Source organism: Dreissena polymorpha, chromosome 1 (assembly GCF_020536995.1).
Source record: "Dreissena polymorpha isolate Duluth1 chromosome 1, UMN_Dpol_1.0, whole genome shotgun sequence".
NCBI classification, from domain to species: domain Eukaryota; kingdom Metazoa; phylum Mollusca; class Bivalvia; order Myida; family Dreissenidae; genus Dreissena; species Dreissena polymorpha.
The window spans coordinates 50670709-50685922 of NC_068355.1; the positions used below are offsets into that span (position 1 = coordinate 50670709).

At 37.6% G+C, this 15214-nt stretch overlaps 1 protein-coding gene across 4 annotated transcripts in view; it reads right to left on the bottom strand.

Moving 5' to 3' along the window:
* Nucleotides 1-2251: 2251 nt before the first annotated feature.
* Nucleotides 2252-15214, bottom strand: part of LOC127880258 (importin-9-like) — a 67776-nt gene continuing 54813 nt past the window's right edge. For 3 of the 4 annotated variants that reach the window (XM_052427600.1, XM_052427590.1, XM_052427577.1), the window contains 7 exons: nt 14803-14875; nt 14058-14260; nt 11536-11702; nt 10466-10593; nt 8632-8762; nt 5031-5204; nt 2252-4488 (listed from right to left, as the gene is read on the bottom strand). In XM_052427600.1, coding sequence (XP_052283560.1) covers nt 4372-4488; nt 5031-5204; nt 8632-8762; nt 10466-10593; nt 11536-11702; nt 14058-14260; nt 14803-14875 — 993 coding nt within the window. In that variant the 3' untranslated portion in view covers nt 2252-4371. The remainder of the gene's footprint in view (nt 4489-5030; nt 5205-8631; nt 8763-10465; nt 10594-11535; nt 11703-14057; nt 14261-14802; nt 14876-15214) is intronic. The other variant, XR_008049489.1, reaches the window with a different exon arrangement.

Below are 15214 nucleotides of genomic sequence, written 5' to 3' on the forward strand. Positions count from 1 at the left end.
TTTTTTTTGGGGGGGGGGGTAGGGGGTGGGATGGGGGGGGGGTTGAGAGGGGGTTTAGTGTGGGGCTGTGGTCATTTATTAGATGATGTTTCAAAAATAAAATAAAAACATGATAACAATGGGGGAGGGGAGATTCAGAGTGGGGCGTGGGGGATGGTTTGGGTTCAGTCCATTGTGGTATGTCAGGTATTAAAAGTGTTGTGTTGTCAAAGAATGAATCAAATCTGTTCATAAATAAATAAATTATGGTAATTTTAGCAAAAATTAATAATTTGACCTTGAGAGTCAATGTCATTCAAATGTCAAGGTCAAATTCAACTTGCCAGGTACAGTACTCTCATGATAGTAAGAAAGTATTTGAAGTTTGAAAGCAAAAGTCTTGATTCATTAGAAGAAAATTGGATCTGAACACAAAATTTAACCAAATATTCAAAGTTACTAAGTCACAAAAGGGCCATAATTCTGTCAAAATGCCAACCAGAGTAATACAACTTGTCCTGTACAGTCCCCTTACGATAGTTAGTAAGTGTTGCAAGTATGAAAGCAATAGCTTTGCTACTTTAGGAATAATGTAGACCTAAACACAAAACTTAACCAAATTTTCAATTTTCTAAGTATAAAAGGGGCCATAATTCTGTCAACACGCCAGTCAGAATTAGATTACTTTGCCTGCACAGTTCCCGTATGATAGTATTAAAGTGTTGCAAGTATGAAAGCAATAGCTTTGATACTTCAGGAATAAAGTGGACCTAAACACAAAAACTCAACCAAATGTTCAATTATAAAAAGGGCACATAATTCAGTCAAAATGCCAGCCAGAGTTATCTAACTTTGCCTGCATAGTCCCCTCATGATAGTAAGTAAGTGTGCCATGTTTAAATGCAATAGCTTTCATACTTTAAGAGAAAAGTGGACCTAAACACAAAACTTAACCAGACGCTGACGCTCAGGTGATGACCCTAGCTCATGTTTTCCCCAAAAAATAGATGAGCTATAAACAACACTAACTTTAGGAGCCCGGATGGCTGAGTGGGTTGAGTGATTGACTTTTACTACAAGGGTAAGTGGTTCGAGCCCAGTTGGGGATTACTTCTTTTCTTTCTTAAATTTTATTCTTTTTTTTACTGGAGCTATTAAGTTCCGATGTTTACATAAATCACAAAGCATTTAATGGCAAACTTTAATTAATGGCAATGTCTGTGAAAATGTCCATTTATTAAAAGCGTATTTTCCGCGGTAGATTTTGGTACACTTAAAATATTACCTTGGGGGACTTTAAAGTAGTACCTGTAGAGATGAACTGCTTTACAAAGTGTTGCCGAATCTCGTCTATTTCGATTTGAGTATCAATAAATACCAAAGTTTTAAATCCTTCTAGTGACTAATGGAGTGTTAACAATGATTTTAGCGTCAATATATTATATTCGGACACTTGTATTGTGTTGTATCTTTTTAATCTTTATGGATTAAGTGGTTGATATATGCAATTTAGAGAATAAGCTTAAGAAGAAAATCAGTTTATTTTTTATGAACAAACCCTTTTAAAATATCTGGCCTATTCCATGTTTATGTCTCAATCTTTTTTGTCCATTTTTATAATTTATGAATATAGTTACCCGTTATGTGTTTTTATTTGCTTATGGTTATTGTATTGAGTAACATTACATGTTTAATTGATATAAACATTAAATTATATTTGATAAAGACTTTACCTCATGGACAAATGTTTTATGGATGATTGGATTTTTGTTATTAGAAACAGAATAACTGAGCCACTGATAATCTAAAAAGTCTCTGTGTCAGGCCCCAATGCTATTGTTTGAGTCTGGCTCAATCCCCTAGGCGTATGTGTCTTACCGCTAGAACACTGTGGAATGACCGTATGTGCGAGGGTTAATTAATATTTGAAAGTTCATAGGGTCATTCCGCACGTTATGCTGCATTATGTGAGAACCCTCTACAAAGGTGACCAACGAGTTTCTTTTTTGGTATATAAACAAGTACTTGTGACCTTTATTGTTCGTGCACGTGTTTTACGAGTTTATTGACTCAATAAAAGGATTTCCAGGAGATTTCTTTTAATTCGATTTCATTAGTTATATAAAACGGTCATCGTTACTAACTGTATAACACAATATTCATTTAGTTATAAAGACCAGATTCCGGATATTATAACCTTTATAAATCAATGTCTCAAATGCGTTGATAGTGACACAGTAAAAGAAACCGCAGCAATCACTAACACAGAAAATACATTCTTTATATTTATTAAATACTGGAATATTAAAAGCATTTACACATCAAACAATAAAGGAAACTAAATAAAGGTGTTTTATGATAATTATACTAGTTCAAAGATAACTGATATGAACACCAACTTGAAGTTGTATCAAATACTTGAATACGATCATTTACAGGCTTGGATTTTTTAACAGATCATTCTTTCTGGGTTTTTTAACAGATCATTCTTTCTATCTAAATACGCTGATCACATTACCAATATATAGCAGTCAACTATCAAGACGTTTTGTCTGCATCACATTTGCTTGTTTGCATGAATACACTGTATGAATAACTTTTATTATATACATATGAATATAGAAATCTATGTTCATGCAAATACATGATCTAATTATGTTATTATAAAGAAAGTTTCATTAAATCCAAAATTGGGACTAAGCACATATAGGATTCATAAATCCTGCTCACAAGACCAAGAAACCTTTCATGACTTTATAGCAGACCAGGTGGCTCCTGGGCCGACTGCTAGAATGTGAAGGGAGGTCTGGAGCTATGCTGGCTGTATTTACTATTTAGTATTAAACCCTTTCCAATGATGCAGCTATATAAACACATGATACTTAATCAGTCAATTAAATTTTAACAGGATTGCTCAAAACACCTTCTTTGTTTAAAACAAGAGCTGTCACCATAGGATGACTTATGCCCCCTTTAACGCTTGATAGAAGTTATGAGCTTTTTTCGAAACCTAAACGCAGATTTTGAAACCTAAACGTGGACCCTAACTTCAAGGCCAAGGTCGCAGGGGTCAAAATTTGTGTGCGTATGGAAAGGCCTTGTCCATATACACATGCAAACCAAATATGAAGGTTATATCTCGAGGGACATAGAAGTTATGAGCATTTTTCAAAACCTAAACCCAGATTTCGAAACCTAAAGGCGGACCCCAAGTTCAAGGTCACAGGGATCAAAATGTTTGTGCGTATGGAAAGGCCCTGTCCATATACACATGCATATCAAATATAAAGGTTATAGCTCAAGAACATACGAGTTATGAGCTTTTTTCGAAACCTAAACGCAGATTTCGAAACCTAAACGCGGACCCTAAGTTGAAGGTCACAGGGGTCAAAATATGTGTGCGCATGGAAAGGCCTTGTCCATATACACATGCATGCCAAATATAAAATTGCCATCTGAAGCGACATAGAAGTTATGAGCATTTTTCGAAACCTAAACGCAAAGTGTGACAGACAGATGGACAGACAGACTGACGGACAGAGGGACGGACAGTCTGATCACTATATGTCCTCCTTCGGGGGCATAAAAATAAATATTATAATGACTTACAAATGAATACTGACAATAAATAATTGTCCACTGATATTGCACAGTTAAACTACTATTTTAAAGCATGATGTAAGAAGTAAGAAGATGATCTATTTAACAATTTAATACATAGTATTTGAGTTCATACAAGCAATGACATTAAAACACACAAACATTCACCTAGCATTTATAAACTCTACAAGAAATTAACAAAATGTATGCACTTGTATTGATTCATATATTAATGCATGTAGGTCTAAAAGTGTGCTTGACATCTTCACAGTGGCTGTATCTATAAAGATATTATGGATCAAAATGGAGTTTGTAAACCAATATATGGATGCTTTTCAATATATTGATGCTTCTGGATCAGAACTCTGTTAACACTGCCAGCTAAAAAGACTCCATCAATCAAACAGATTTTGCAGTCAGTATAGTGTAGTAATATCAGTTTTGCCACTTTCAACTGTCCTAACAGAGAGCTTGGAAAATCAGGATCCCGTAATTCAACATAAATAACTTTGTCATGTAGAAAATTCAAAAGATTTATTTAATAATGATCTGTTGAAACTCATTCATATTTACATAAAAACTATTATCTCTTACACCATTTTATTAATATAATTTAGAGTTGTACCATATTATAATTATATACATGTAAGTATTATGTTGTAAAATAAAATCACTGCAAGCTTATGATGCACAACTAATCGCTCATAATCTCACATTTCCCAATTTTATAGTATTTGGATCATCTGAAGAGCAAACAAGAATAAAAATAAATAAAATGCTAAAACAATGTTCCTATGCCTGTACATTGATACTACGTAGAACCAGTTTCTCATTTTCCGTGTGATGTGCAGCAAAGGTTGTGTAGTAGGGTTGTTGGGAGAGAGACTGCAGGAACTCAGTGAGGTATGGCTGAAAACAGTAGAGTTCCTCATAAGCCGTAAAGTATGTAATACATCCTATACTAAGTTACTTTCTGATCACGTTTGAAATGTTTCATACAAGCAGACTAAGTTTCATCGTAAGTCACAAACTTTTATAGTTTTTTAATGTCTTTCTAAGATTTCAACCAGTGATGATTCCAACTTTACCTTAGATATTGCCAAGAGAAACATTTCAAGCAGGTAAACTCAAGATAAAGTGGCTGCTAGAGAGGTAACAGGCTTTATTTGAACCAATGAGCTCGTTTTTGACCACACTTGAATCAAGATCCTATCAAAGCCTCATTATTGCCGAGATACACATTCTGAAGTGTTATCAAGATCGAGACATTAATGTGGCTTTAAAAGTTGTTACAAGGTTTTTCTTAGATTTTACTTTAGTGCCCAATTTTTGGAATTGAATGTAAAATGTCGGCTGAAAGAAGGAGAAATCACACCTATGAGATGCCAATAAGGAAACAAAGCAGCCAATAACTATATTGGATACTTGTGGCTCAAGCAAACCATGCGTACCAGTAGGTTGACCTGATTGACAGGGTCCGTGAGTGCGTCAGGGTCATCCTCCTCCTCCTCTGCCTCGTCAGCAAGTGTGGAGAACTCACCCACAAACTCCTCTAGAAGGCTGGACAGGGTCTGACCACTAGGCGGCATGTCCCCACCCTCGTCCTCATCCTCCCAGCCATCCCCCTGCATCATTGTAGATAGTGTGTTATTACCATAGTTACCATTTGTGCAGAATACGCAGGCTAATCTGTGACGACACTTCTCAAATGCATTTATCTCCCATATGAGCCTCATTCTGGAAAAACAGGGCTTAATGCATGTGTAAGTAAAGTGTCGTCCCTGATTAGCAGTCCACACAGGCTTATCAGGGACGCCACTTTCTGCCAAGACTGGCCTTAAATTGAAAAGAGACTTCTTATCAAAAAAAGTTTCATAAATGAAGAAAGTGTTGTCCCAGATAAGCCATGGTAGACTGCACAGGCTAATCTGGGACAACACTTTATGCAAATGCAGATAGTTTGTAGTTGCCATAGTAACCCTACTAACCACAGAATTATTGTTTTGGAACTATATCATCAGTATTTCAGAGGTACATAATGCAGTTGACTTTATTACACTATTCCCCTGCCATAACAGACAGTGTCAGGTACCATTGTTTTCAGTGCATTTTTTATGTGTTTTTTGTGCTATTTTAATCAAGAACAAGGGCTGTTTGTAAAACATGCATGCCCCCCCATATGGGATGTCAGTTGTAATGGCAGCCATTGTATTAATACGTTTTTTGTCACTGTGACCTTGACCTTTGACCTAGTGACCTGAAAATCAATAGGGGTCATCTGCCAGTCATGATCAATGTACCTATGAAGTTCAATGATCCTAGGCGTAAGCATTCTTGAGTTATCATCAGGAAACAATTTTACTATTTCAAGTCACTGTGACCTTGACCTTTGACCTAGTGACCTGAAAATCAATAGGGGTCATCTGCCAGTCATTATCAATGTACCTATCAAGTTTCATGATCCTAGGCGTAGGTATTCTTGAGTTATCATCCTGAAACCATTATACTGTTTCCAGTCACTGTGACCTTGACATTTGACCTAGTGACCTGAAAATTATTAGGGGTCATCTGCCAGTCATGATCAATGTTCCTATGAAGTTTCATGATCCTAGGCAAAAGCATTCTTGAGTAATCATACGGAAACCATTTTACTGTTTAAAGTCAATTTGACCATGACCTTTGACCTAGTGACCTGAAAATCAATAGGGGTCATCTGCCAGTCATGATCAATGTACCTATGGAGTTTCATGATCCTAGGCGTAAGCATTCTTGAGTTATCATCCGGAAACCATTTTACTGTCTAGAGTCACTGAGACCTTACCCTTTGACCTAGTGACCTTTGACCTAGTGACCTGAAAATCAATAAGGGTCAAATGCCAGTAATGATCCCTGTACCTATGAAGTTTCATGATCCTAGGCGTAAGCATTCTTGAGTTTTCATCCGGAAACCATTTTACTATTTCGAGTCACTGTGACCTTGACCGTTGACCTAGTGACCTGAAAATCAATAGGGGTCATCTGCCAGTCATGATCAATGTACCTATGAAGTTTCATGATCCTAGGCGTAAGCATTCTTGAGTTATCATCAGGAAACCATTTTACTATTTTGAGTCACTGTGACCTTGAACTTTGACCTAGTGACCTGAAAATCAATAGGGGTCATCTGCCAGTCATTATCAATGTACCTATCAAATTTCATGATCCTAGGTGTAAGATTCTTGAGTTATCATCCTGAAACCATTATACTGTTTCGAGTCACTGTGACCTTGACCTAGTGACCTGACAATCAATAGGGGTCATCTGCCAGTCATGATCAATGTTCCTATGAAGTTTCATGATCCCAGCTAGGCATAAGCATTCTTGAGCTATCATCTGGAAACCATTTTACTATTTTGAATCAATGTGACCTTGACCTTTGACCTAGTGACCTGAAAATCAATAGGGGTCATCTGCCAGTCATGATCAATGTACCTATGAAGTTTCATGATCCTAGGCCTAAGTATTCTCCAGTTATCATCCAGAAACCATCTGGTGGGCGGACCGACCGACCGACATGTGCAAAACAATATATCCCCTCTTTTTCGAAGGGGGCATAATCAGGGGTTGTAATGGACTTTTAGTCCCAATCCTGAAAATCAGCCGGGGTCCAGGGGTGGAACCCCTTGTAGGGGTTCAGGGGGGCCAAGCCCCCCGAAGCCAAATAATTTTGAGCCTTTGAGGACTTAAAAAGTGCATCCTTGCTATGTCAAATTGTGTTTTATTGTTAAGGTAAATGTATTGACTGACAGACTAAAACTTGACCTTGCTTTAGACACATTAAATCATTAGAAGCCTTTTTTCCATGTTGTCACTTACAGGGCTCAACATTAACCTAAAAACCAACTTGCCCTGCCGGGCAAGTACTTAGAAAATCTACTTGCCCTCAACGTAAAGCCACTTGCCCAAACATGAAATATCACATTAACTGTAAACCTCTTTTTTTTATAAAGATCAAAATGATACACCACAAAACCTTTTTTATTTTTGCTAATTAAACAAAATGAAAACAGCAATTTAATTCTAATTTAAGTCTAAATGTAGATTTGTGCCAATGTTTGACTTACAGTTACTTGTAAAGCCAGAGCTAAATAAACTAGACATTTCTCGTCTGCTAAGGGTGTAAACAACACCTGAACAGTAACAAAAATGTGAATTGACGTAAAGCAAAAGATTGTTGAAAATGTATGTCGCAAAATATGAAATATATATATACGGAAGCTAGATCTATATAATTTTAGTAGTTTTCTGCGTGACTTAAAACACCAAGGATGTTATTTGTAACTGAAAAGTAAAGAAAAAAATAAAAACAATTGCATTTGAAAGCCGATGTTTGGAATCACAAGCCTTTTACAGCATTTCTAAAAATAGGTTTGGAAATCCATGCGCACCATGCGTGGTTAGTTTTAGCTTCCGCAAACAACAAACCCCCGTGGTAAATTCGTGCATTAGGCAAATCGTCCGTGATTATTTGTACTATTTAACCACATAAACACACGTTTTTTGTTGTTCTTTTTTGCACTTTATTTTGCAGAATACTTGTAAACAAAAGAAACTCCGGAAATAACTGGCCAATCAATTTATTGCTTTAAGACATACGGTATCATATGAATAGTAACGCATGCAAACGATTGGCAGCCGGACTTTACGTTTCTGCCAAATTCGACATGGTCCGGATTAATCGCAAGTACCCAGATTTCGCGGTTCGTCACCAAATACTTTGTACAGAGACTTTTTTTGCACCCCAGCCCCCTCGCCCCCCTGAAAAAAACTCCTCGGATTTACGCCAATCTCAAAACTGGTCCGGGGGCCTCCAAATCCGGATTTCCGGATTATTCCGGAATTTTACAACCCCTGATAATTATGTGGTATGACAGCAGTAAATTACCCTTCTCAAAATTGTCAATGACAAATTTAGACTCAGTCTTACCAGTATTCAAGTGCTAAGTAAACAACTAGCAAGTTCCATATGATCTTGATGTAAACTACATTCAAGAAAGACCCTCAGCTACTTACATCTTCCTCATCCTCTACAGTGTCATCATTCTGGGTGGTAGACTGTTGGCTCTCGATCTGATTACTGAGCTCGTTGATGAGAAGCTTGTAGATCTGCACTTCCACTGGGATCTGGGTCCACTGTACCTTGCCTGCAGGCAATGGATGGAAGAGAAATCAGTATATGGGTCTGACAAAAATTTACATTGAAATTATATAAAAGGGGAGATCATTAAAAAACTAAGGTAGATAAGAGTTATGGTTTTTAGTCACTGCACTTCTTCTAGTTGCCATCTGTTTACATTTTAAGTAGGGATGTCAACAAATATCCGAATATTCGGTCCGGCACCGAATATTCGAATAGTATTTTCCGAATCGAATATTCAAAGAAAAAAAAATGAGTAATTTCAAAGACTTTGCATTCGTGAAATTTGCGTTAAACATTGTTAAAAAAGTTGTTCCTCATCTCATAGTGTTTATTCCTGTAGTCGCAATAATGCGTCGCTATGGTGATGATAGTACACATGTCATTAATCTACCTATAGGAAAACTTTAATTGACCAAAGACAGTCACTTTGTGTCAAATTTATGATAGGTGCAAATTGCATCGGCAATTAAAACACCGACCTGCACTGCGTATTGTATGGTTACAATCACGTTGTCCAATCAAAAAAGCTTTAAGACAATAATTTACTCAACTTCTAACGAGTATTTGCGTATCGCACAGTCCAAACGTTAATTAATTACTCAATATTCAATCAGGTACTTTACTTAAAGAAATGTTTTTGGTATTTCGCCCATAATGTACAATATTAAAAGTTTAAAAACAGATTATTTCATTCAATTTTAACAATAACATCTAGTTATAAACAGTCTTAATATCAAAATAAAAAAGTGTATATGAACGTTTTGACATTTTTGACGTTATTAACACTGAAAGCTAGACGTGGCTGTTACTATTCAATGCCCACAAGAATGAACCCACCTACCTTCCAATTCGCCGATTCCCCTACCCATCTCCCTTTCAATGAAGAAAAAGTCTGATTCCTTTGTTCGATCAAGCTTTTAAACAAATATTCACGAATATTTGATCAACATCAAATAAAAAAAAATCAACAAAATCAACTTCAAATTAGCGACCGCAACGCTGTGTCAATATTAAGTCACTTCCGGTAAACTTTCTGTAAAAACAAAAGTAGAATTCATAGAGTAATGGTACAGCAAACCAAGTTGATTTTGTCTATTTTTTCCCAACAGATGTTGACTGAATATCCGAATATTCGTTCAGAAAGATGACCGAATATTAGAATACCAAAATCGGTATTCGTTGCCATTCCTAATTTTAAGTTTCAAGTAAATCCCTTCAGTAGATTTAGAGTTATGCTCCAGACAAAAATTTACTATGAAATTATATGAAAGGGGAGATAATTAAAAAACTAAGGTAGATAGAGTTATGGTTCTTGGACAATGCACTTCTTCTAGTTGCCATCTGTTTATATTTTAAGTTTTAAGTAAATCCCTCCAGTAGATTTAGAGTTATGCTCCGGACAAAAATTTACTATTAAATTACCGTATTTGAAAGGGGAAATAATTCAAAAACTAAGGTAGATAGAGTTATGGTTCTTGGTCACTGAACTTCTCCTAGTTGCCATCTGTTTATATTCTAAGTTTAAAGTAATTCCATAGAATAGATTTGGAGATAAGCTCTAGACAAAGTTTCGGACGGACAGACAGAAGGACGCACAAACGGACAGAAACTATTACAATATCTCCTCCGAATAAAAATTCAGAGGGGATAAAAATAATCTTCCCCAATAACCTCAGTTACTTGTGTGAAGTGCTGCTTAGTGTGTACCTTTAGACCGCGTCCTGATGCCGTTTCCAGCAGCTGGTTGTACCTCATCACCCTCCACTACAATGCTCTTCAATCTGGCATCATTACTCGTCACTATATGCCCCAGGAGCTTGCTTAGGGCCACAACCCTGTCAATGTAAACTTTCTGGTCACTATATGACCAAGCAGCTTGCTTAGGGCCACAACCCTGTCAATGTAAACTTTCTGGTCACTATATGACCAAGCAACTTGCTAAGGGCCACAACCCTGTCAATGTAAACTTTCTGGTCACTAAATGTCCCAGCAGCTTGCTAAGGGCCACAACCCTGCCAATGCAAACATACAGATCACTTAATGCCCCAGCAGCTTGCTACGGGCCACAACCCTGCCAATGTAAACATATTGGTCACTACATGTCCCAGCAGCTTGCTAAAGGCAACAACCCTGCCAATGTAAACATACCGGTCACTATATGTCCCAGCAGCTTGCTAAAGGCAACAACCCTGCCAATGTAAACATACCGGTCACTATATGTCCCAGCAGCTTGCTAACGGCAACAACCCTGCCAAAGTAAACATACCGGTCACTATATGTCCCAGCAGCTTGCTACGGGCCACAACCCTGCCAATGTAAACATACCGGTCACTATATGTCCCAGCAGCTTGCTAAAGGCAACAACCCTGCCAATGTAAACATAACGGTCAAAATGTCCCGGCAGCTTGCTTACTGCAACAAAACTGCCAATGTATATTTACTAGTCACTATATGCCCCAGCAATTAGCCAGGACAAAAATAATTATTGTAAAACAAATACTATTTGCGTACTGATTAATCACTGAACAATCAAGATTGTGTTTTATCATACATGCACACTGAACTTGATTGATTAAATAAATAAACCTCTCTCTGGGAAAACAAGACTTGATGCATGCGCTAAATGTGTCATCCAAGATTAACCTGTGCAGTCAGCAGGGATCATACTTTCTTCTTTTGTGAAATTTTTCTTTTAAATCAAGTCCCTCATAAGCAAAAAAATAGTCCCCTTTTCACAGAGCGAGACTAAAGCAAATACTTCTAAAACTGCTACTTACATGACTTTCCTTTCATATGCCCCATACACAGAGCGCTGTCTAGCACACCATTCCTTCAGTACAAACTCCAGCGCAGGCTTCCCCATTGGGTCAGGGACGCTTGTCAAGAACTCAAGAACCGCATCCATCTGGTCATGCATCAGTCGTGCAAATATCATCAGCAGAGACTGCAATAGTGAGGTTGTAGACTGCAATAGTGAGGTTGAAGACTGTACAAGTGAAATCATGCAGCAATAGTGAGGTTGTAGACTGCAATAGTGAGGTTGTAGACTGCAATAGTGAGGTTGTAGACTGCACTAGTGAGGTTGTAGACTGTACAAGTGAAATCATGCAGCAATAGTGAGGTTGTTGACTGCAATAGTGCGGTTGTAGACTGTACAAGTGAAATCATGCAGCAATAGTGAGGTTTTCGACTGCAATAGTGAGGTTGTAGACTGTACAAGTGAAATCATGCAGCAATAGTGAGGTTGTAGACTGCAATAGTGAGGTTGTAGGCTGTACAAGTGAAATCATGCAGCAATAGTAAGGTTGTAGACTGCAATAGTGAAGTTGTAGACTGTACAAGTGAAATCATGCAGCAATAGTGAGGTTGTAGACTGCAATAGTGAGGTTGTAGACTGTACAAGTGAAATCATGCAGCAATAGTGAGGCTGTACACTGCAATAGTGAGGTTTTAGGCTGTACAAGTGAAATCATGCAGCAATAGTGAGGTTGTAGACTGCAATAGTGAGGTTGTAGACTGAACAAGTGAAATCATGCAGCAATAGTGAGGTTGTAGACTGTACAAGTGAAATCATGCAGCAATAGTGAGGTTGTAGACTGTACAAGTGAAATCATGCAGCAATAGTGAGGTTGTAGACTGTACAAGTGAAATCATGCAGCAATAGTGAGGTTGTAGACTGTACAAGTGAAATCATGCAGCAATAGTGAGGTTGTAGACTTTACAAGTGAAATCATGCAGCAATAGTGAGGTTGTAGACTGTAATAGTGAGGTTGTAGACTGCAATAGTGAGGTTGTAGACTGTACAAGTGAAATCATGCAGCAATAGTGAGGTTGTAGACTGTACAAGTGAAACAAGGGACAAAATTGTCACAAAACCAGGTTTTCATTGTGAAAAAAAAATCTGATAAAGGAAGAAAACTCAAACTGAACTTTTGAAATGACCAAAAAAAATTAACCCCCTTTGTAAGTTTTTTTTTTTTTAAATCTATTTTTAGTCGTGGCGACCTTGACATTGGAGATATTGACGTGATTCTTTCGTGGGACACACCGTCCCATGATGGTGAACAAATGTGCCAAATGATTTTAAAATCTCACAATGAATGACATAGTTATGGCCAGGACAAGCTCATTTATGGCCATTTTTGACCTTTGAACTCAAAGTGTGACCTTGACCTTGGAGATATCGACGTAATTATTTCGCGCGACACACCGTCCAATGATGGTGAACAAATGTGCCAAATGATTTTAAAATCTGACGATGAACGACATAGTTATGGCTCGGACAAGCTCATTTATGGCCATTTTTGACCTTTGAACTCAAAGTGTGACCTTGACCTTGGAGATATCGACGTAATTATTTCGCGCGACACACCGTCCAATGATGGTGAACAAATGTGCCAAATGATTTTAAAATCTGACAATGAACGACATAGTTATGGCCCGGACAAGCTTATTCCGCCAGCCCGCCAGCCAGCCAGCCAGCCCGCCAGCAAGCCAGCCCGCCCGCATTCGCCAATCTAATAACCAGTTTTTTCCTTCGGAAAACCTGGTTAATCATGCAGCAATAGTTAGGTTGTAGACTGCAATAGTGAGGTTGTAGACTGTACAAGTGAAATCATGCAGCAAAAGTGAGGTTGTAAACTGTACAAGTGAAATCATGCAGCAATAGTGAGGTTGTAGACTGCAATAGTGAGGTTGTAGACTGTACAAGTGAAATCATGCAGCAAAAGTGAAGTTGTAGACTGTACAAGTGAAATTATGCAGCAATAGTGAGGTTGTAGACTGCAATAGTGAGGTTGTAGACTGTACAAGTGAAGCCACGAATAGGCAATGCAAAAAAAGTGTGTCCATTAGAATCAATGGGTGTACATTTTTTTTAAACATGAATTCTTCTTTAATTTCTTATTTTAAACAAGGAATGTCATAGGATGTGACATATTTTCGGTAAGTGCTTGTCCGGTAGGCAGTGAATTGACAGTGAATTGTGACCTTTGCCTTTTACAGAGGAAGTTGCAATTGGCACATTGTCTTGTAGTGGGAAATTGTTATCCAAAGTTCTATCTAGGCTTGCAAAAGTTACAAAGTGGATATGAATTGACCTTGACTTGTGAACTAGCCCATTCAAAGCATGATGTTGTACTGTCAAGTACAACTCTCACTGTCAAGAAGTGGGGAATAAAATTCTTACGTTATCCAAGCCATGCATGTAAAAGTTACAGAGCTAAAAAAACAATTGTGGACAGACCGACTGCCTCATATAAAGGAAAAACAATCCAAGTCAGTGAGCGTTTGGACCTACCTGCATGACACTCAGGGTCTCTGTTTGCTGCATTTTGCTGAGCACTGCCCTTAGTATAAGATCCATCTGTTCTCCCAACTGACCCCCAACCTTGGACAGCACCACTGTCACCAACTTGCCAACAAAGGAGGCCGTGAACTCTGAAGTCTTGGGGTCCAGCAGGCGTGAGATTACCTGGATTATGTAGGTGAGACCCGTGTTGCCTGAAGGACAAAATGGATATATATATTTTTTGTAAAACATTTTGTCCGTATTTACTTCATAAAAAAGCTGCATTCAAACAGAAAATCCTCAAATGTTAAAACCAATAGTGTGAAAAATATTTCAATTAAGAATGGGTAAAAACTATTGAAGTTATACTGTGAAAAAAAATATTTTAATAAACCGAGGGCCAAAAATCTGCTATTCCAAGAGCAATTTGGTCAATCATTAAACCTGGCTAGGCCTGATGATATTATAATTAGCTTTGTTCTGAGATACCTGGGCTTAGTACATGTTAATAAAGTGTTGCCCAGACTAGCCTCTACAGTCTGCTCAGGCTTGTCAGGGCAGATACTTGTCTTTTTTTTTTTTTTAAATAAGTATTTTCTAAGTAAAAATCCAGTTTTAACGGAAAGTGTTGTCCCTGACTAGCCAGTGCAGACTGCACAGGCTAATCTGGGATGACACTGTATACACATGCAATAAGCCCTGTTTTCCCAGAACAAGGCTCAAATTCAAGTAACGGCAAGACAGGCTGGTCTACCTTGTTCATCCCTCCAGTGAGCCACTTGATCCAAGGCCACCGAGGCAAATGCACGAGTACACTCACCACCACTCTGAAAGTGTCAAAAGATCATTCAAAATACACATTTTTATTTCATTAGCGTAAAGGTATCCTTCTTTTTTATAGTTCATATATTCTTACCCATACAGCAACACTCATATTTGGAAGTTTATACACATTTTTATTTTTTTTTAGATAATTTAAGTGCTTTTTTGTAAACCCATTCTCATATATTGTGTTACTTGAAATTGAGATTTCATTTATAAAAGAAAACAACTTTATTGGTCAATAATTTTGAAAATATTCACTTTAAAACAGCATGTCTGTACTATTAAGTCTATTAAGCAATGGATGTGATTTTTTATGAAAATTGCAAAAAGTAGTGTTGTCC